This window comes from Pseudophryne corroboree, chromosome 5 (genome assembly GCF_028390025.1).
Source record: "Pseudophryne corroboree isolate aPseCor3 chromosome 5, aPseCor3.hap2, whole genome shotgun sequence".
NCBI classification, from domain to species: Eukaryota; Metazoa; Chordata; class Amphibia; order Anura; family Myobatrachidae; genus Pseudophryne; species Pseudophryne corroboree.
Window position 1 is genome coordinate 354,047 of NC_086448.1, and position 22,361 is coordinate 376,407.

The 22,361-nt window shown below is 49.3% G+C and overlaps 1 protein-coding gene across 2 annotated transcripts in view; it reads right to left on the bottom strand.

Moving 5' to 3' along the window:
* The window catches only part of LOC134928736 (uncharacterized), a 372,583-nt gene that overhangs the window by 264,973 nt on the left and 85,249 nt on the right, over positions 1 to 22,361 (bottom strand). For both annotated transcript variants that reach the window (XM_063924751.1, XM_063924752.1), the window contains exon 5: positions 20,156 to 20,332. In XM_063924751.1, coding sequence (XP_063780821.1) covers positions 20,156 to 20,332 — 177 coding nt within the window. The remainder of the gene's footprint in view (positions 1 to 20,155; positions 20,333 to 22,361) is intronic.

Genomic DNA, 22,361 nt, shown 5'->3' on the forward strand with positions numbered 1-22,361 from the left:
CTCCCTCTCATCCATTCCTCACATCTCTCCCTCTCATCCATTCCTCACATCTCTCCCTCTCATCCGTTCCTCACATCTCTCCCTCTCATCCGTTCCTCACATCTCTCCCTCTCATCCGTTCCTCACATCTCTCCCTCTCATCCGTTCCTCACATCTCTCCCTCTCATCCGTTCCTCACATCTCTCCCTCTCATCCGTTCCTCACATCTCTCCCTCTCATCCATTCCTCACATCTCTCCTTCTCATCCATTCCTCACATCTTTCCCTCTTATCTCTCTCCCTCTCTTATCCATTCTGCACATCTCTCCCTCTTATCTCTCTCCCTCTCTTATCCATTCCACACATCTTTCTTTCTTATCCATTCTGCACATCTCTCCCTCTCATCCATTCCGCATATCTCTCCTTCTCATCTCTCTCCCTCTCTTATCCATTCTGCACATCTCTCCCTCTCATCTCTTTCCCTCTCATCCATTCCTCACATCTCTCCCTCTCATCTCTCTCCCTCTCATCCGTTCCTCACATCTCTTCTTTTCATCTCTCTCCCTCTCTTGTCCATTCTGCACATCTCTCCCTCTCATCTCTCTCCCTCTCTTATCCATTCTGCACATCTCTCCTTCTCATCTCTGTTCCTCTCTCATCCATTCCACACATCTCTCCCTCTCATCCGTTGCTCACATCTCTCTTATCCATTTCTCACATCTCTCCCTCTCATCTCTCTCCCTCTCTTATCCATTCTGCAAATCTCTCCCTCTCATCTCTCTCCCTCTCATCCATTCCTCACATCTCTACCTCTCATCTCTCTCCCTCTCATCCGTTCCTCACATCTCTACCTCTCATCTCTCTCCCTGTCATCCATTCTGCACATCTCTACCTCTCATCTCTCTCCCTGTCATCCATTCTGCACATCTCTCCCTCTCATCTCTGTTCCTCTCTTATCCATTCTGCACATCTCTCCCTCTCATCTCTGTTCCTCTCTTATCCATTCTGCACATCTCTCCCTTTCATCCGTTCCTCACATCTCTCCTTCTTATCCATTCCTCACATCTCTCCCTCTCATCCATTCCGCACATCTCTCTCCCTCTCATCCATTCCGCACATCTCTCCTCATCTATTCCTCAAATCTCTCTCATATCTCTCCCTCTCTCTTATCCATTCTGCACATTTCTTTCTCTCATCCGTTCCTCATCCGTTCCTCACATCTCTCCCTCTCATCTCTCTCATCCGTTCCTCACATCTCTACCTCTCATCTCTCTCCCTCTCATTCGTTCCTCACATCTCTACCTCTCATCTCTCTCCCTCTCATTCGTTCCTCACATCTCTACCTCTCATCTCTCTCCCTCTCATTCGTTCCTCACATCTCTACCTCTCATCTCTCTCCCTCTCATCCGTTCCTCACATCTCTACCTCTCATCTCTCTCCCTCTCATACGTTCCTCACATTTCTACCTCTCATCTCTCTCCCTCTCTTCCGTTCCTCTCATCTCTACCTCTCATCTCTCTCTCTCTCTTATCCATTCTGCACATCTCTCCTCCTCATCTCTCTCCCTCTCATCCATTCTGCACATCTCTCACTCTCATCTCTCTCCCTCTCTTATCCATTCTGCAAATCTCTCCATCTCATCTCTGTCCATCTCTTATCCATTCTGCACATCTCTACCTCTCATCTCTTTCCCTCTCTTATCCATTCCTCACATCTCTCCCTCTCTTATCCATTCTGCACATCTCTACCTCTCATCTCTCTCCCTCTCTTATCCATTCTGCAAATCTCTCCATCTCATCTCTGTCCATCTCTTATCCATTCTGCACATCTCTACCTCTCATCTCTTTCCCTCTCTTATCCATTCCTCACATCTCTCCCTCTCTTATCCATTCTGCACATCTCTACCTCTCATCTCTCTCTCTCTCTCTCTCTTATCCATTCTGCACATTTCTTTCTCTCATCTTTCTTCCTCTCTTATCCATTCTGCATATCTCTCCTTCTCATCTATTCCTCACATCTCCCTCTCATCTCTCTCCCTCTCTTATCCATTCTGCAAATCTCTCCATCTCATCTCTGTCCATCTCTTATCCATTCTGCACATCTCTACCTCTCATCTCTTTCCCTCTCTTATCCATTCCTCACATCTCTCCCTCTCTTATCCATTCCACACATCTCTCCCTCTCATCCGTTCCTTACATCTCTACCTCTCATCTCTCTCCCTCTCATCCGTTCCTCACATCTCTCCCTCTCATCCATTCCGCCCATCTCTCCCTCATCCGTTCCTCACATCTCTCCCTCTCATCTCTGTCCCTCTCTTATCCATTCTGCACATCTCTCCCTCTCATCCATTCCTCACATTTCTCCCTCTCATCTCTCTCCCTCTCTTATCCATTCTGCACATCTCCACCTCTCATCTCTCTCCCTCTCATCCATTCCTCACATCTCTCTCTCATCTCTCCCTCTCATCCATTCCTCACATCTCTCTCTCATCTCTCTCCCTTTCTTATCCATTCTGCACATTTCTCCCTCTCTTATCCATTCTGCACATCTCTTTTTTTAAACATTCCTCACATCTTGCGCTCCGCTCTCTCTCTCTCATCCATTCCTCACACCTATCCCACACGCACCTACAGTATCTCTCCCTCACACCTACAGCATCGCTCTCACATCTCTGTCCCTCACACCTACAGCATCACTCTCACATCTCTGTCCCTCACACCTACAGCATATCTCTCACATCTCTGTTCCTCACACCTACAGCATCTCTCTCACATCTCTGTCCCTCACACCTACAGCATATCTCTCACATCTCTGTTCCTCACACCTACAGCATATCTCTCACATCTCTGTTCCTCACACCTACAGCATGTCTCTCACATCTCTGTCCCTCACACCTACAGCATCTCTCTCACATCTCTGTCCCTCACACCTACAGCATCTCTCTCACATCTCTGCCCCTTACACCTACGGCATCTCTCTCACATCTCTGTCCCTCACACCTACAGCATATCTTTCACATCTCTGTCCATCACACTTACGGTATCTCTCTCACATCTCTGTCCCTCACACCTACGGCATCTCTCTCACATCTCTGTCCCTCACACCTACAGCATGTCTCTCACATCTCTGTCCCTCACACCTACAGCATATCTCTCACATCTCTGTTCCTCACACCTACAGCACCTCCCTCACATCTCTGTCCCTCACACCTACGGCATCTCTCTCACATCTCTGTCCCTCACACCTACGGCACCTCCCTCACATCTCTGTCCCTCACACCTACGGCACCTCCCTCACATCTCTGTCCCTCACACCTACGGCATCTCTCTCACATCTCTGTCCCTCACACCTACAGCATCTCTCTCACATCTCTGTCCCTCACACCTACAGCACCTCCCTCACATCTCTGTCCCTCACACCTACAGCATGTCTCTCACATCTCTGTTCCTCACACCTACAGCACCTCCCTCACATCTCTGTCCCTCACACCTACGGCATCCCTCTCACATCTCTGTCCCTCACACCTACGGCATCTCTCTCACATCTCTGTCCCTCACACCTACAGCATCTCTCTCACATCTCTGTCCCTCACACCTACGGCACCTCCCTCACATCTCTGTCCCTCACACCTACAGCATGTCTCTCACATCTCTGTTCCTCACACCTACAGCACCTCCCTCACATCTCTGTCCCTCACACCTACAGCACCTCCCTCACATCTCTGTTCCTCACACCTACGGCATATCTCTCACATCTCTGTTCCTCACACCTACAGCATATCTTTCACATCTCTGTTCCTCACACTTACGGCACCTCCCTCACATCTCTGTCCCTCACACCTATGGCACCTCCCTCACATCTCTGTCCCTCACACCTACAGCACCTCCCTCACATCTCTGTCCCTCACACCTACGGCATCCCTCTCACATCTCTGTCCCTCACACCTACGGCATCTCTCTCACATCTCTGTCCCTCACACCTACAGCATCTCTCTCACATCTCTGTCCCTCACACCTACGGCATCTCTCTCACATCTCTGTCCCTCACACCTACGGCATGTCTCTCACATCTCTGTCCCTCACACCTACGGCATGTCTCTCACATCTCTGTCCCTCACACCTACGGCATCTCTCTCACATCTCTGTCCCTCACACCTACGGCATCTCTCTCACATCTCTGTCCCTCACACCTACAGCATGTCTCTCACATCTCTGTCCCTCACACCTACAGCATATCTCTCACATCTCTGTTCCTCACACTTACAGCATCTCTCTCACATCTCTGTCCCTCACACCTACAGCATCTCTCTCACATCTCTGTCCCTCACACCTACAGCACCTCCCTCACATCTCTGTCCCTCACACCTACGGCATCTCTCTCACATCTCTGTCCCTCACACCTACGGCATGTCTCTCACATCTCTGTCCCTCACACCTACGGCATCTCTCTCACATCTCTGTCCCTCACACCTACGGCATCTCTCTCACATCTCTGTCCCTCACACCTACGGCATCTCTCTCACATCTCTGTCCCTCACACCTACGGCATCTCTCTCACATCTCTGTCCCTCACACCTACAGCATCTCTCTCACATCTCTGTCCCTCACACCTACAGCACCTCCCTCACATCTCTGTCCCTCACACCTACAGCATCTCTCTCACATCTCTGTCCCTCACACCTACAGCACCTCCCTCACATCTCTGTCCCTCACACCTACGGCATCTCTCTCACATCTCTGTCCCTCACACCTACGGCATCTCTCTCACATCTCTGTCCCTCACACCTACAGCATGTCTCTCACATCTCTGTCCCTCACACCTACGGCATATCTCTCACATCTCTGTTCCTCACACCTACAGCACCTCCCTCACATCTCTGTCCCTCACACCTACGGCATCCCTCTCACATCTCTGTCCCTCACACCTACAGCATCTCTCTCACATCTCTGTCCCTCACACCTACAGCATCTCTCTCACATCTCTGTCCCTCACACCTACGGCATCTCTCTCACATCTCTGTCCCTCACACCTACGGCATGTCTCTCACATCTCTGTCCCTCACACCTACGGCATCTCTCTCACATCTCTGTCCCTCACACCTACGGCATCTCTCTCACATCTCTGTCCCTCACACCTACAGCATGTCTCTCACATCTCTGTCCCTCACACCTACAGCATATCTCTCACATCTCTGTTCCTCACACTTACAGCATCTCTCTCACATCTCTGTCCCTCACACCTACAGCATCTCTCTCACATCTCTGTCCCTCACACCTACAGCACCTCCCTCACATCTCTGTCCCTCACACCTACGGCATCTCTCTCACATCTCTGTCCCTCACACCTACGGCATGTCTCTCACATCTCTGTCCCTCACACCTACGGCATCTCTCTCACATCTCTGTCCCTCACACCTACGGCATCTCTCTCACATCTCTGTCCCTCACACCTACGGCATCTCTCTCACATCTCTGTCCCTCACACCTACGGCATCTCTCTCACATCTCTGTCCCTCACACCTACAGCATCTCTCTCACATCTCTGTCCCTCACACCTACAGCACCTCCCTCACATCTCTGTCCCTCACACCTACAGCATGTCTCTCACATCTCTGTTCCTCACACCTACAGCACCTCCCTCACATCTCTGTCCCTCACACCTACAGCATCTCTCTCACATCTCTGTCCCTCACACCTACAGCATCTCTCTCACATCTCTGTCCCTCACACCTACGGCATCTCTCTCACATCTCTGTCCCTCACACCTACGGCATCTCTCTCACATCTCTGTCCCTCACACCTACGGCATCTCTCTCACATCTCTGTCCCTCACACCTACGGCATGTCTCTCACATCTCTGTCCCTCACACCTACGGCATCTCTCTCACATCTCTGTCCCTCACACCTACGGCATCTCTCTCACATCTCTGTCCCTCACACCTACAGCATATCTCTCACATCTCTGTTCCTCACACCTACAGCATCTCTCTCACATCTCTGTCCCTCACACCTACAGCATATCTTTGGCATTCCTAGAAGCTGATTTTAACTTTCATTCCAATAAAAGTAAATAAACAAATCTGCAAAACACATTTTTGGCTAATTTTATTACATTTTATTTGACGTGTTAAATGGGGCAAAATGACTAACGTACGTTTTGGAAAATGTAGATATAATTGTGTAGATAGTGGATAAGAGTATCCGAGCCACTGATGTTGGCAGAGGTTAAAGTAGGCCGGTACAGGGTGGAACTGCGTTGCTGCCTCCTCCCCCCTCCAGTGTAAACCCCTTTGCCTGATTGAAAGGCTGAGGTGTTCGCATTCTCTGCGGGCGCCCACAGAAAATTCGGGCCCTGCGCAAGCTTCCTTTTAGTAATTTTTGCACATGTTGCGATCCAACCTGAATCGGGGCCATTGTGTAAGTGGCACTACTACTGTGAAATTGTGTGTGTAAGCGGCACTACTACTGTGAAATTGTGTGTGTAAGCGGCACTACTACTGTGAAATTGTGTGTGTAAGCGGCACTACTACTGTGAAATTGTGTGTGTAAGCGGCACTACTACTGTGGCATTGTGTGTGTAAGGGGCACTACTACTGTGGCATTGTGTGTGTAAGCGGCACTACTACTGTGGCATTGTGTGTGTAAGCGGCACTACTACTGTGGCATTGTGTGTGTAAGCGGCACTACTACTGTGGCATTGTGTGTGTAAGCGGCACTACTACTGTGGCATTGTGTGTGTAAGTGGCACTACTACTGTGGCATTGTGTGTGTATAAGCAGCACTGCTACTGTGGCATTGTGTAAGCGGCACTGCTACTGTGGCATTGTGTGTGTAAGGGGCACTACTACTGTGGCATTGTGTGTGTAAGCGGCACTACTACTGTGGCATTGTGTGTGTAAGCGGCACTACTACTGTGGCATTGTGTGTGTAAGCGGCACTACTACTGTGGCATTGTGTGTGTAAGCGGCACTACTACTGTGGCATTGTGTGTGTAAGCGGCACTACTACTGTGGCATTGTGTGTGTAAGCGGCACTACTACTGTGGCATTGTGTGTGTAAGCGGCACTACTACTGTGGCATTGTGTGTGTAAGCGGCACTACTACTGTGGCATTGTGTGTGTAAGCGGCACTACTACTGTGGCATTGTGTGTGTAAGCGGCACTACTACTGTGGCATTGTGTGTGTAAGTGACACTGCTACTGAGGCATTGTGTGTGTAAGTGGCACTACTACTGTTGCATTGTGTGTGTAAGCGGCACTACTACTGTGGCATTGTGTGTGTAAGCGGCACTACTACTGTGGCATTGTGTGTGTAAGCGGCACTACTACTGTGGCATTGTGTGTGTAAGTGGCACTACTACTGTGGCATTGTGTGTGTAAGCGGCACTACTACTGTGGCATTGTGTGTGTAAGCGGCACTACTACTGTGGCATTGTGTGTGTAAGTGGCACTACTACTGTGGCATTGTGTGTGTAAGCGGCATTACTACTGTGGCATTGTGTGTGTAAGTGGCACTACTACTGTGGCATTGTGTGTGTAAGCGGCACTACTACTGTGGCATTGTGTGTGTAAGCGGCACTACTACTGTGGCATTGTGTGTGTAAGCGGCACTACTACTGTGGCATTGTGTGTGTAAGCGGCACTACTACTGTGGCATTGTGTGTGTAAGCGGCACTACTACTGTGGCATTGTGTGTGTAAGTGGCACTACTACTGTGGCATTGTGTGTGTAAGCGGCATTACTACTGTGGCATTGTGTGTGTAAGCGGCACTACTACTGTGGCATTGTGTGTGTAAGCGGCACTACTACTGTGGCATTGTGTGTGTAAGTGGCACTACTACTGTGGCATTGTGTGTGTAAGCGGCACTACTACTGTGGCATTGTGTGTGTAAGTGGCACTACTACTGTGGCATTGTGTGTGTAAGTGGCACTACTACTGTGGCATTGTGTGTGTAAGCGGCACTACTACTGTAGCATTGTGTGTGTAAGCGGCACTGCTACTGTGGCATTGTGCGTGTAAGCGGCACTACTACTGTGGCATTGTGCGTGTAAGCGGCACTACTACTGTGGCATTGTGCGTGTAAGCGGCACTGCTACTGAGGCATTGGGGTATATTTACTAAGCTCCCGATTTTGACCGAGATGCCGTTTTTTCATCAAAGTGTCATCTCGGTAAATCTCGGTCATTTACTAAACACTAATCACGGCAGTGATGAGGGCATTCGTAATTTTTTGCTAGTTCTGGTAAAAAATTACGAATGAATACACCATCGGTCAAAACGCGGCTGTTTAAGTATGAATCTCGGTCATTTACTAAGAAGTGCAAAGCAAAAAAACACAAAACACTGCCGTGAAAAATTACAACTCGTAAAAAAGTCCTAAAAAAAAACAGACCTGCTTTTTTTATCCGTGATTTGAGATGCATGCAGGGATCCATGAGATCCGTGCATGTATATCAGTGGGAAGGGGTGGGAAAGTGCTTATTTGTGCTAAAAAAATTGCGTGGGGTCCCCCCTCCTAAGCATAACCAGCCTCGGGCTCTTTGAGCCGATCCTGGTTGCAGAAATATGGGAAAAAAAATGACAGGGGTTCCCCCATATTTAAGCAACCAGCATCGGGCTCTGCGCCTGGTCCTGGTCCCAAAAATACGGGGGACAAAAAGAGTAGGGGTCCCCCGTATTTTTAAAACCAGCACCGGGCTCCACTAGCTGGACAGATAATGCCACAGCCGGGGGTCACTTTTATACAGCGCCCTGCGGCCGTGGCATCAAAAATCCAACTAGTCACCCCTGGCCGGGGTACCCTGGGGGAGTGGGGACCCCTTCAATCAAGGGGTCCCCCCCCCCCCCCAGCCACCCAAGGGCCAGGGGTGAAGCCCGAGGCTGTCCCCCCCCCATCCAATGGGCTGCGGATGGGAGGGCTGATAGCCTTTGTTGTAAAATAAAAGATATTGTTTTTAGTAGCAGTACTACAAGTCCCAGCAAGCCTCCCCCGCATGCTGGTACTTGGAGAACCACAAGTACCAGCATGCAGCGGAAAAACGGGCACGCTGGTACCTGTAGTACTACCACTAAAAAAATACCCAAAAAAAGACAAGACACACACACCGTGAAAGTATAATTTTATTACTTACATACACACATACATACATACTTACCTATGGCCCCACGCAGGTCGGTCCTCTTGTCCAGTAGAATCCAAGGGTACCTGTTGAATAAATTATACTCACGAGATCCAGGGGTCCAGGCTCCTCGGCAAATCCAGGGTTAATCCACGTACTTGCCAAAAATAAAAAAACGGTGTCCCGACCACGAACTGAAAGGGGACCCATGTTTGCACATGGGTCACCTTTCCCCGAATGCAAGAAACCCACTTTGCCTTCTGGCTAAGTGGGTTTCTTCAGCCAATCAGGGAGCGCCACGTTGTAGCACTCTCCTGATCAGCTGTGTGGTCCTGTCCTCACTGACAGGCAGCACACGGCAGTGTTACAATGTAGCGCCTATGCGCTACATTGTAACCAATGATGGGAACTTTCTGCCCTGCGGTTGACCTAAAGTGACGTCACCGCTGAGCAGAAAGTTCCCATCATTGGTTACAATGTAGCGCATAGGCGCTACATTGTAACACTGCCGTGTGCTGCCTGTCAGTGAGGACAGGAGCACACAGCTGATCAGGAGAGTGCTACAACGTGGCACTCCCTGATTGGCTGAAGAAACCCACTTAGACATCAGTCAGAGTGGGTTTCTGGCATTCGTGGAAAGGAGTCCCATGTGAAAACATGGGGCCCCTTTCAGTTCGTGGCTCGGCTTTCCGTTTTCTTATTTTATGCAAGTACGTGGATTACCCCTGGATTTCCCGAGGAGCCTGGACCCCTGGATCTCGTGAGTATAATTTATTCAACAGGTACCCTTGGATTCTACTGGACAAGAGGACCGACCTGCGTGGGGCCATAGGTAAGTATGTATGTATGTGTGTATGTATGTAATAAAATTATACTTTCACGGTGTGTGTGTCTTGTGTTTTTTTGGGTATTTTTTTAGTGGTAGTACTACAGGTACCAGCGGGCCCGTTTTTCCGCCGCATGCTGGTACTTGTGGTTCTCCAAGTACCAGCATGCGGGGGAGGATTGCTGGGACTTGTAGTACTGCTACTAAAAACAATATCTTTTCAATTACAACAAAGGCTATCAGCCCCCCCCCATCCGCAGCCCATTGGATGGGGGGGGACAGCCTCGGGCTTCACCCCTGGCCCTTGGGTGGCTGGGGGGGGGGAACCCCTTGATTGAAGGGGTCCCCACTCCCCCAGGGTACCCCGGCCAGGGGTGACTAGTTGGATTTTTGATGCCACGGCCGTAGGGCGCTGTATAAAAGTGACCCCCGGCTGTGGCATTATCTGTCCAGCTAGTGGAGCCCGGTGCTGGTTTTAAAAATACGGGGGACCCCTACTCTTTTTGTCCCCCGTATTTTTGGGACCAGGACCAGGCGCAGAGCCCGATGCTGGTTGCTTAAATATGGGGGAACCCCTGTCAATTTTTTCCCCATATTTCTGCAACCAGGATCGGCTCAAAGAGCCCGAGGCTGGTTATGCTTAGGAGGGGGGACCCCACGCATTTTTTTTTGGGATTTTACATTGTTTAATAAAAAAAAAAAAAAATAAGAACCCCAGCACGGATCACACAGATCCGGCCGAGATTGATTGTAAAAAAAAACGGCAGTGTTTTGCTAATCACTGCCGTAAAAATAGGTAAAAAAAAACGAATGACATCGACATCGGAAGAAAAGAAAAACCCGAATACGACAGCTTAGTAAATCCATCGTAATCAATTCAAAAAGTTGCAGTTTTACACTGTCGATGTCATTCGTGATTGAACTTTGACCTTTTTTCGGAAATTACGAATCTTAGTAAATTTACCCCATTGTGTGTGTGTAAGCGGCACTACTACTGTGGCATTGTGTGTGTAAGCGGCACTACTACTGAGGCATTGTGTGTGTAAGCGGCACTACTACTGAGGCATTGTGTGTGTAAGCGGCACTACTACTGTGGCATTGTGTGTGTATAAGCAGCACTGCTACTGTGGCATTGTGTAAGCGGCACTGCTACTGTGGCATTGTGTGTGTAAGCGGCACTACTACTGTGGCATTGTGTGTGTAAGCGGCACTACTGTGGCATTGTGTGTGTAAGCGGCACTACTACTGTGGCATTGTGTGTGTAAGCGGCACTGCTACTGTGGCATTGTGTGTGTAAGCGGCACTACTACTGTGGCATTGTGTGTGTAAGCGGCACTACTGTGGCATTGTGTGTGTAAGTGGCACTACTACTGTGGCATTGTGTGTGTATAAGCAGCACTGCTACTGTGGCATTGTGTAAGCGGCACTGCTACTGTGGCATTGTGTGTGTAAGCGGCACTGCTACTGTGGCATTGTGTGTGTAAGTGGCACTACTACTGTGGCATTGTGTGTGTATAAGCAGCACTGCTACTGTGGCATTGTGTAAGCGGCACTGCTACTGTGGCATTGTGTGTGTAAGCGGCACTACTACTGTGGCATTGTGTGTGTAAGCGGCACTACTGTGGCATTGTGTGTGTAAGCGGCACTACTACTGTGGCATTGTGTGTGTATAAGCAGCACTGCTACTGTGGCATTGTGTGTGTAAGTGGCACTACTACTGTGGCATTGTGTGTGTATAAGCAGCACTGCTACTGTGGCATTGTGTAAGCGGCACTGCTACTGTGGCATTGTGTGTGTAAGCGGCACTACTACTGTGGCATTGTGTGTGTAAGCGGCACTACTGTGGCATTGTGTGTGTAAGCGGCACTACTACTGTGGCATTGTGTGTGTAAGCGGCACTACTACTGTGGCATTGTGTGTGTAAGCGGCACTACTGTGGCATTGTGTGTGTAAGCAGCACTACTACTGTGGCATTGTGTGTGTAAGCGGCACTGCTACTGTGGCATTGTGTGTGTAAGCGGCACTACTACTGTGGCATTGTGTGTGTAAGCGGCACTGCTACTGAGGCATTGTGTTAGTAAGCGGCACTGCTACTGTTGCATTGTGTGTGTAAGTGGCACTACTACTGTGGCATTGTGTGTGTAAGCGGCACTACTACTGTGGCATTGTGTGTGTAAGCGGCACTACTACTGTGGCATTGTGTGTGTAAGCGGCACTACTACTGTGGCATTGTGTGTGTAAGTGGCACTACTACTGTGGCATTGTGTGTGTAAGCGGCACTACTACTGTGGCATTGTGTGTGTAAGCGGCACTACTACTGTGGCATTGTGTGTAAGCGGCACTACTACTGTGGCATTGTGTGTGTAAGCGGCACTACTGTGGCATTGTGTGTGTAAGCGGCACTACTACTGTGGCATTGTGTGTGTAAGCGGCACTACTACTGTGGCATTTTGTGTGTAAGCGGCACTACTACTGTGGCATTGTGTGTGTAAGCGGCACTACTACTGTGGCATTGTGTGTGTAAGCGGCACTACTACTGTGGCATTGTGTGTGTAAGCGGCACTACTACTGTGGCATTGTGTGTGTAAGCGGCACTACTACTGTGGCATTGTGTGTGTAAGCGGCACTACTACTGTGGCATTGTGTGTGTAAGCGGCACTACTACTGTGGCATTGTGTGTGTAAGCGGCACTGCTACTGAGGCATTGTGTGTGTTAGCGGCACTGCTACTGTGGCATTGTGTGTGTAAGCGGCACTGCTACTGTGGCATTGTGTGTGTAAGTGACACTACTACTGTGGTATTGTGTGTGTAAGTGACACTGCTACTGTGGCATTGTGTGTGTAAGCGACACTGCTACTGTGGCATTGTGTGTGTAAGCGGCACTACTACTGTGGCATTGTGTGTGTAAGCGGCACTACTACTGTGGCATTGTGTGTGTAAGTGGCACTACTACTGTGGCATTGTGTGTGTAAGCGGCACTACTACTGTGAAATTGTGTGTGTAAGCGGCACTGCTACTGTGGCATTGTGTGTGTAAGCGGCACTGCTACTGAGGCATTGTGTGTGTAAGCGGCACTGCTACTGTGGCATTGTGTGTGTAAGTGGCACTACTACTGTGGCATTGTGTGTAAGTGGCACTACTACTGTGGCATTGTGTGTGTAAGTGGCACTACTACTGTGGCATTGTGTGTGTAAGGGGCACTACTACTGTGGCATTGTGTGTGTAAGCGGCACTACTACTGTGGCATTGTGTGTGTAAGCGGCACTACTACTGTGAAATTGTGTGTGTAAGCGGCACTACTACTGTGGCATTGTGTGTGTAAGCGGCACTGCTACTGAGGCATTGTGTGTGTAAGCGGCACTGCTACTGAGGCATTGTGTGTGTAAGCGGCACTGCTACTGAGGCATTGTGTGTGTATAAGCAGCACTACTGAGGCATTGTGTGTGTAAGCGGCACTACTACTGTGGCATTGTGTGTGTAAGCGGCACTGCTACTGTGGCATTGTGTGTGTAAGCGGCACTACTAATGTGAAATTGTGTGTGTAAGCGGCACTACTACTGTGGCATTGTGCGTGTAAGCGGCACTGCTACTGAGGCATTGTGTGTGTAAGCGGCACTGCTACTGAGGCATTGTGTGTGTATAAGCAGCACTACTGAGGCATTGTGTGTGTAAGCGGCACTACTACTGTGGCATTGTGTGTGTAAGCGGCACTGCTACTGTGGCATTGTGTGTGTAAGCGGCACTGCTACTGAGGCATTGTGTGTGTAAGCGGCACTACTACTGTGGCATTGTGTGTGTAAGCGGCACTACTACTGTGGCATTGTGTGTGTAAGTGGCACTACTACTGTGGCATTGTGTGTAAGGGGCACTACTACTGTGAAATTGTGTGTGTAAGTGGCACTACTACTGTGGCATTGTGTGTGTAAGCGGCACTACTACTGTGAAATTGTGTGTGTAAGCGGCACTACTACTGTGGCATTGTGTGTGTAAGCGGCACTGCTACTGAGGCATTGTGTGTAAGCGACACTGCTACTGAGGCATTGTGTGTGTAAGCGGCACTGCTACTGAGGCATTGTGTGTGTATAAGCAGCACTACTGAGGCATTGTGTGTGTAAGCGGCACTACTACTGTGGCATTGTGTGTGTAAGCGGCACTGCTACTGTGGCATTGTGTGTGTAAGTGGCACTGCTACTGTGGCATTGTGTGTGTAAGCGGCACTACTACTGTGGCATTGTGTGTGTAAGCGGCACTACTACTGTGGCATTGTGTGTGTAAGTGGCACTACTACTGTGGCATTGTGTGTAAGTGGCACTACTACTGTGGCATTGTGTGTGTAAGCGGCACTACTACTGTGGCATTGTGTGTGTAAGCGGCACTACTACTGTGGCATTGTGTGTGTAAGCGGCACTACTACTGAGGCATTGTGTGTGTAAGCGGCACTGCTACTGAGGCATTGTGTTAGCAAGCGGCACTGCTACAGAGGCATTGTGTGTGTAAGCGGCACTGCTACTGAGGCATTGTGTGTGTAAGCGGCACTGCTACTGTGGCATTGTGTGTGTAAGTGGCACTACTACTGAGGCATTGTGTGTGTAAGCGGCACTACTACTGAGGCATTGTGTGTGTAAGCGGCACTGCTAATGAGGCATTGTGTGTGTAAGCTGCACTACTACTGAGGCATTGTGTGTGTAAGCGGCACTGCTACTGTGGCATTGTGTGTGTAAGCAGCACTACTACTGTGGCATTGTGTGTGTAAGCGGCACTACTACTGTGGCATTGTGTGTGTAAGCGGCACCACTGTGGCATTGTGTGTGTAAGCGGCACTACTACTGTGGCATTGTGTGTGTAAGCGGCACTACTGTGGCATTGTGTGTGTAAGCGGCACTACTACTGTGGCATTGTGTGTGTAAGTGGCACTGCTACTGAGGCATTGTGTTAGTAAGCGGCACTACTACTGTGGCATTGTGTGTGTAAGTGGCACTACTACTGTGGCATTGTGTGTGTAAGCGGCACTACTACTGTGGCATTGTGTGTGTAAGCGGCACTGCTACTGAGGCATTGTGTTAGTAAGCGGCACTACTACTGTGGCATTGTGTGTGTAAGCGGCACTGCTACTGAGGCATTGTGTTAGTAAGCGGCACTGCTACTGTGGCATTGTGTGTGTAAGTGGCACTACTACTGTGGCATTGTGTTAGTAAGCGGCACTACTACTGTGGCATTGTGTGTGTAAGCGGCACTGCTACTGTGGCATTGTGTGTGTAAGTGGCACTACTACTGTGGCATTGTGTTAGTAAGCGGCACTACTACTGTGGCATTGTGTGTGTAAGCGGCACTACTACTGTGGCATTGTGTGTGTAAGCGGCACTGCTACTGTGGCATTGTGTGTGTAAGTGGCACTACTACTGTGGCATTGTGTGTGTAAGCGGCACTACTGTGGCATTGTGTGTGTAAGCGGCACTACTACTGTGGCATTGTGTGTGTAAGCGGCACTACTGTGGCATTGTGTGTGTAAGCGGCACCACTGTGGCATTGTGTGTGTAAGCGGCACTACTACTGTGGCATTGTGTGTGTAAGCGGCACTACTGTGGCATTGTGTGTGTAAGCGGCACTACTACTGTGGCATTGTGTGTGTAAGTGGCACTGCTACTGAGGCATTGTGTTAGTAAGCGGCACTACTACTGTGGCATTGTGTGTGTAAGTGGCACTACTACTGTGGCATTGTGTGTGTAAGCGGCACTACTACTGTGGCATTGTGTGTGTAAGCGGCACTGCTACTGAGGCATTGTGTTAGTAAGCGGCACTACTACTGTGGCATTGTGTGTGTAAGCGGCACTGCTACTGAGGCATTGTGTTAGTAAGCGGCACTGCTACTGTGGCATTGTGTGTGTAAGTGGCACTACTACTGTGGCATTGTGTTAGTAAGCGGCACTACTACTGTGGCATTGTGTGTGTAAGCGGCACTGCTACTGTGGCATTGTGTGTGTAAGTGGCACTACTACTGTGGCATTGTGTTAGTAAGCGGCACTACTACTGTGGCATTGTGTGTGTAAGCGGCACTACTACTGTGGCATTGTGTGTGTAAGCGGCACTGCTACTGTGGCATTGTGTGTGTAAGTGGCACTACTACTGTGGCATTGTGTGTGTAAGCGGCACTACTGTGGCATTGTGTGTGTAAGCGGCACTACTACTGTGGCATTGTGTGTGTAAGTGGCACTACTACTGTGGCATTGTGTGTGTAAGCGGCACTACTACTGTGGCATTGTGTGTGTAAGCGGCACTACTACTGTGGCATTGTGTGTGTAAGTGGCACTACTACTGTGGTATTGTGTGTGTAAGTGGCACTGCTACTGTGGCATTGTGTGTGTAAGCGGCACTACTACTGTGGCATTGTGTGTGTAAGTGGCACTACTACTGTGGCATTGTGTGTGTAAGTGGCACTACTACTGTGGCATTGTGTGTGTAAGCGGCACTACTGTGGCATTGTGTGTGTAAGCGGCACTACTACTGTGGCATTGTGTGTGTAAGTGGCACTACTACTGTGGCATTGTGTGTGTAAGCGGCACTACTACTGTGGCATTGTGTGTGTAAGCGGCACTACTACTGTGGCATTGTGTGTAAGTGGCACTGCTACTGTGGCATTGTGTGTGTAAGCGGCACTACTACTGTGGCATTGTGTGTAAGTGGCACTACTACTGTGGCATTGTGTGTGTAAGTGGCACTACTACTGTGGCATTGTGTGTGTAAGTGGCACTACTACTGTGGCATTGTGTGTGTAAGCGGCACTACCACTGTGGCATTGTGTGTGTAAGTGGCACTACTACTGTGGCATTGTGTGTAAGTGGCACTACTACTGTGGCATTGTGTGTGTAAGCGGCACTGCTACTGTGGCATTGTGTGTGTAAGGGGCACTACTACTGTGGCATTGTGTGTGTAAGCGGCACTACTACTGTGGCATTGTGTGTGTAAGCGGCACTACTACTGTGGCATTGTGTGTGTAAGCGGCACTACTACTGTGGCATTGTGTGTGTAAGCGGCATCACTACTGTGGCATTGTGTGTGTAAGCGGCACTACTACTGTGGCATTGTGTGTGTAAGCGGCACTACTACTGTGGCATTGTGTGTGTAAGCGGCACTACTACTGTGGCATTGTGTGTAAGTGGCACTACTACTGTGGCATTGTGTGTGTAAGTGGCACTACTACTGTGGCATTGTGTGTGTAAGCGGCACTACTACTGTGGCATTGTGTGTGTAAGCGGCACTACTACTGTGGCATTGTGTGTGTAAGCGGCACTACTACTGTGGCATTGTGCGTAAGCGGCACTACTACTGTGGCATTGTGTGTAAGCGGCACTACTACTGTGGCATTGTGTGTAAGCGGCACTACTGTGGCATTGTGTGTGTAAGCGGCACTACTACTGTGGCATTGTGTGTAAGCGGCACTACTACAGTGGCATTGTGTGTAAGTGGCACTACTACTGTGGCATTGTGTGTAAGCGGCACTACTACTGTGGCATTGTGTGTAAGTGGCACTACTACTGTGGCATTGTGTGTAAGTGGCACTACTACTGTGGCATTGTGTGTGTAAGTGACACTACTACTGTGGCATTGTGTGTAAGCGGCACTACTACTGTGGCATTGTGTGTGTAAGCGGCACTACTACTGTGGCATTGTGTGTGTAAGTGGCACTACTACTGTGGCATTGTGTGTAAGGGGCACTACTACTGTGAAATTGTGTGTGTAAGTGGCACTACTACTGTGGCATTGTGTGTGTAAGCGGCACTGCTACTGAGGCATTGTGTGTGTAAGCGGCACTGCTACTGTGGCATTGTGTGTGTAAGCAGCACTACTACTGTGGCATTGTGTGTGTAAGTGGCACTACTACTGTGGCATTGTGTTAGTAAGCGGCACTACTACTGTGGCATTGTGTGTGTAAGCGGCACTGCTACTGTGGCATTGTGTGTGTAAGTGGCACTACTGTGGCATTGTGTGTGTAAGCGGCACTACTACTGTGGCATTGTGTGTGTAAGTGGCACTACTACTGTGGCATTGTGTTAGTAAGCGGCACTACTACTGTGGCATTGTGTGTGTAAACGGCACTGCTACTGTGGCATTGTGTGTGTAAGTGGCACTACTACTGTGGCATTGTGTTAGTAAGCGGCACTACTACTGTGGCATTGTGTGTGTTAGTGGCACTACTACTGTGGCATTGTGTGTGTAAGCGGCACTACTGTGGCATTGTGTGTGTAAGCGGCACTACTACTGTGGCATTGTGTGTGTAAGTGGCACTACTACTGTGGCATTGTGTGTGTAAGCGGCACTACTACTGTGGCATTGTGTGTGTAAGCGGCACTACTACTGTGGCATTGTGTGTGTAAGTGGCACTACTACTGTGGCATTGTGTGTGTAAGCGGCACTGCTACTGTGGCATTGTGTGTGTAAGTGGCACTACTACTGTGGCATTGTGTGTGTAAGTGGCACTACTACTGTGGCATTGTGTGTGTAAGCGGCACTACTGTGGCATTGTGTGTGTAAGCGGCACTACTACTGTGGCATTGTGTGTGTAAGTGGCACTACTACTGTGGCATTGTGTGTGTAAGCGGCACTACTACTGTGGCATTGTGTGTGTAAGCGGCACTACTACTGTGGCATTGTGTGTGTAAGCGGCACTACTACTGTGGCATTGTGTGTAAGTGGCACTGCTACTGTGGCATTGTGTGTGTAAGCGGCACTACTACTGTGGCATTGTGTGTAAGTGGCACTACTACTGTGGCATTGTGTGTGTAAGTGGCACTACTACTGTGGCATTGTGTGTGTAAGTGGCACTACTACTGTGGCATTGTGTGTGTAAGCGGCACTACCACTGTGGCATTGTGTGTGTAAGTGGCACTACTACTGTGGCATTGTGTGTAAGTGGCACTACTACTGTGGCATTGTGTGTGTAAGCGGCACTGCTACTGTGGCATTGTGTGTGTAAGGGGCACTACTACTGTGGCATTGTGTGTGTAAGCGGCACTACTACTGTGGCATTGTGTGTGTAAGCGGCACTACTACTGTGGCATTGTGTGTGTAAGCGGCACTACTACTGTGGCATTGTGTGTGTAAGCGGCACTACTACTGTGGCATTGTGTGTGTAAGCGGCACTACTACTGTGGCATTGTGTGTAAGCGGCACTACTACTGTGGCATTGTGTGTGTAAGCGGCACTACTACTGTGGCATTGTGTGTAAGTGGCACTACTACTGTGGCATTGTGTGTAAGTGGCACTACTACTGTGGCATTGTGTGTGTAAGTGACACTACTACTGTGGCATTGTGTGTGTAAGTGGCACTACTACTGTGGCATTGTGTGTGTAAGCGGCACTACTACTGAGGCATTGTGTTAGTAAGCGGTACTGCTACTGTGGCATTGTGTGTGTAGGTGGCACTACTACTGTGGCATTGTGTGTAAGTGGCACTACTACTGTGGCATTGTGTGTGTAAGCGGCACTACTACTGTGGCATTGTGTGTAAGTGGCACTACTACTGTGGCATTGTGTGTGTAAGTGACACTACTACTGTGGCATTGTGTGTGTAAGTGGCACTACTACTGTGGCATTGTGTGTGTAAGCGGCACTACTACTGAGGCATTGTGTTAGTAAGCGGTACTGCTACTGTGGCATTGTGTGTGTAGGTGGCACTACTACTGTGGCATTGTGTGTAAGTGGCACTACTACTGTGGCATTGTGTGTGTAAGCGGCACTACTACTGTGGCATTGTGTGTAAGTGGCACTACTACTGTGGCATTGTGTGTAAGTGGCACTACTACTGTGGCATTGTGTGTGTAAGTGGCACTACTACTGTGGCATTGTGTGTAAGTGGCACCACTACTGTGGCATTGTGTGTGTAAGTGGCACTACTACTGTGGCATTGTGTGTGTAAGTGGCACTACTACTGTGGCATTTTGTATATAACTATAAACGGCACTAGTATGTGGGGCAATGTGACAAGACTGTGCTACTGTGATGCGCAGTATGAATTGGGGGTACTATCGTGTGGCAACACCCCTTCCTTGACACTTCCTCCACATGAGATGAGTCCCCCCACCTCTCCAGGACCACTCTAAGCCCTGAATGTTGGATAGTGACGTGTGGTAAGGCTGAACGATGTGCTCAGACCAGGAGAAACCCCTCAGCGGGGAATGGGTTTGTAGTCGGCATATCATGACACGTATTATACTGTCCATTAGAGGCGACACATACCTGTTCCCCTGTCATGGTGTCTATTGCCTCTCTCAGGGTGTGGAGAACCTTCTGCGGATCTGTCAGGTGGCCCTGTCTGTGTAGGGTCTGCAGGGCCTGGAGAAGCTGCGTTCGCACTGGAATATCTGCCTGAAGAACCCCTTGCAATAGGCAGGATTCAAACTCTGAATGTCCCGTCTGCAAATAGCAGAAAAAAAGGGTCAACAACAAAAATTAGAGAATTGTGGATGCTAACAAGAGCTAGCACTCTAATAAGAGCAGCATTCCCTTCATCTACAGTCTTTATCAGCTGCTACTAATTCCTCATTTCCAGTCATTAGTAACAGCAATGGAGAAGTGCGGTGGGCACGTTGCGTGTTTTGGTTTTGGATCTGGATGATTTTTGAAAAAAACATAAAACAGCTAAAGTCACAGAATTTGGGGATAATTTTGATCCTACGGAATTATTAACCTCAATAACAATCATTTCCACTCATTTCCAGTCTATTCTGAACACCTCGCACCTCACAATATTGATTTTAGGCCTAAAAGGTGCACCGAGGTGGCTGGATGGCCAAGCTAAGCGACTCAAGTGTGCGGCACAGACACCTGGCCCATCTAGTAGTGTCACGCAGTGGCTGAATGTCGAGAGTGGGCCGCAATTTTTCAGTCCACTGACAGCATCTCCAGCACGACCCTGTCATTTTTAAAAAAATTCTGCAATTGTTGGACTTATACGGCAGTACTCCAGGACTAATACAGCAGTGCCCCTGGACTCATACAGCAGTACCCCTGGAATTATACGGCAGTGTCAGAGAGGATGGCACTTTAAAAAACCATGCCCCAAACAGCACATGATGCAAAGATGAAAAAGAGGTGCACCAAGGTGGCTGTATGACTAAGCTAAGCGACACAAGTGTGCGGCACAAACACCTGGCCCATCTAGGGTTGGCACTGCAGTCCCACTGCACAAATGGCGGATACCGGATGCACGTCTAAAGGCCCATACACACTTGACGATGCACACGTCGTTAACGACCGTCGTTAACGACTTCCCTTGAACTTCCCTTGAACAGCTGAGCAAACGACATGAGCATACACACTACCAACGACCAAAGACCATTCATCGTTGAAGCATCCAAGCTGAACAGTTTATTAAACTAATGAGCTGGGAACAGGGCTGGTGAACAGTGGCTTGGTCGTTGGTCGTTCACACCATACACATTCAACGACGTCTCTGGTCGGTAACGACCATAGTGGAAATTGAGCATACATGCTCCACAGATAAGCGAGGGTCGTTAACGTCCCACGGGGCCGTGCATCGGTGGTCGTCGGATGCATACACACTTGACAATATAATGAGCGACGTCGTTGATGAGGGCTGAAATGAACGACGTTGCTCATTTTATCGTCAAGTGTGTATGGGCCTTAACACCAGCATAGTTATGGCCTCAGTAATCCGCTTTGCAACAGGGTGTATGTATATAGCAGTACCAGTACCACTAGACATATACGGCAGGATCACTGGACTGGACTTAAACGCCAATACCACTGTAATTATATGCCAGTATCACAGGAATTATACGGCAATATCTTGGGAATTATACGGCAGTAACACTGGATATATAGCAGCAGAGGACACCACCACTGTGACTGGCTGGACTGATACAGCACAATACACTGACTACACTGGACTGGACTGCGCAGCACAATACACTGACTACACTGGATATATATAGCAGCAGAGGACACCACCACTGTGACTGGCTGGACTGATGCAGCACAATACACTGACTACACTGGACTGGACTGATGCTGCACAATACACTGACTACACTGGACTGGACTGATGCAGCACAATACACTGACTACACTGGACTGGACTGATGCAGCACAATACACTGACTACACTGGACTGGACTGATGCAGCACAATACACTGACTACACTGGACTGGACTGATGCAGCACAATACACTGACTACACTGGACTGGACTGATGCAGCACAATACACTGACTACACTGGACTGGACTGATGCTGCACAATACACTGACTACACTGGACTGGACTGATGCAGCACAATACACTGACTACACTGGACTGGACTGCGCAGCACAACACAGCACAAGACTCCCCACCCCACTTTCCCGCCCCCAACAGACACTGAGGACGGAGACACGTCCTCTCACTACACTCTCCGAGACTGGAGTGAAAATGGCCACGACGC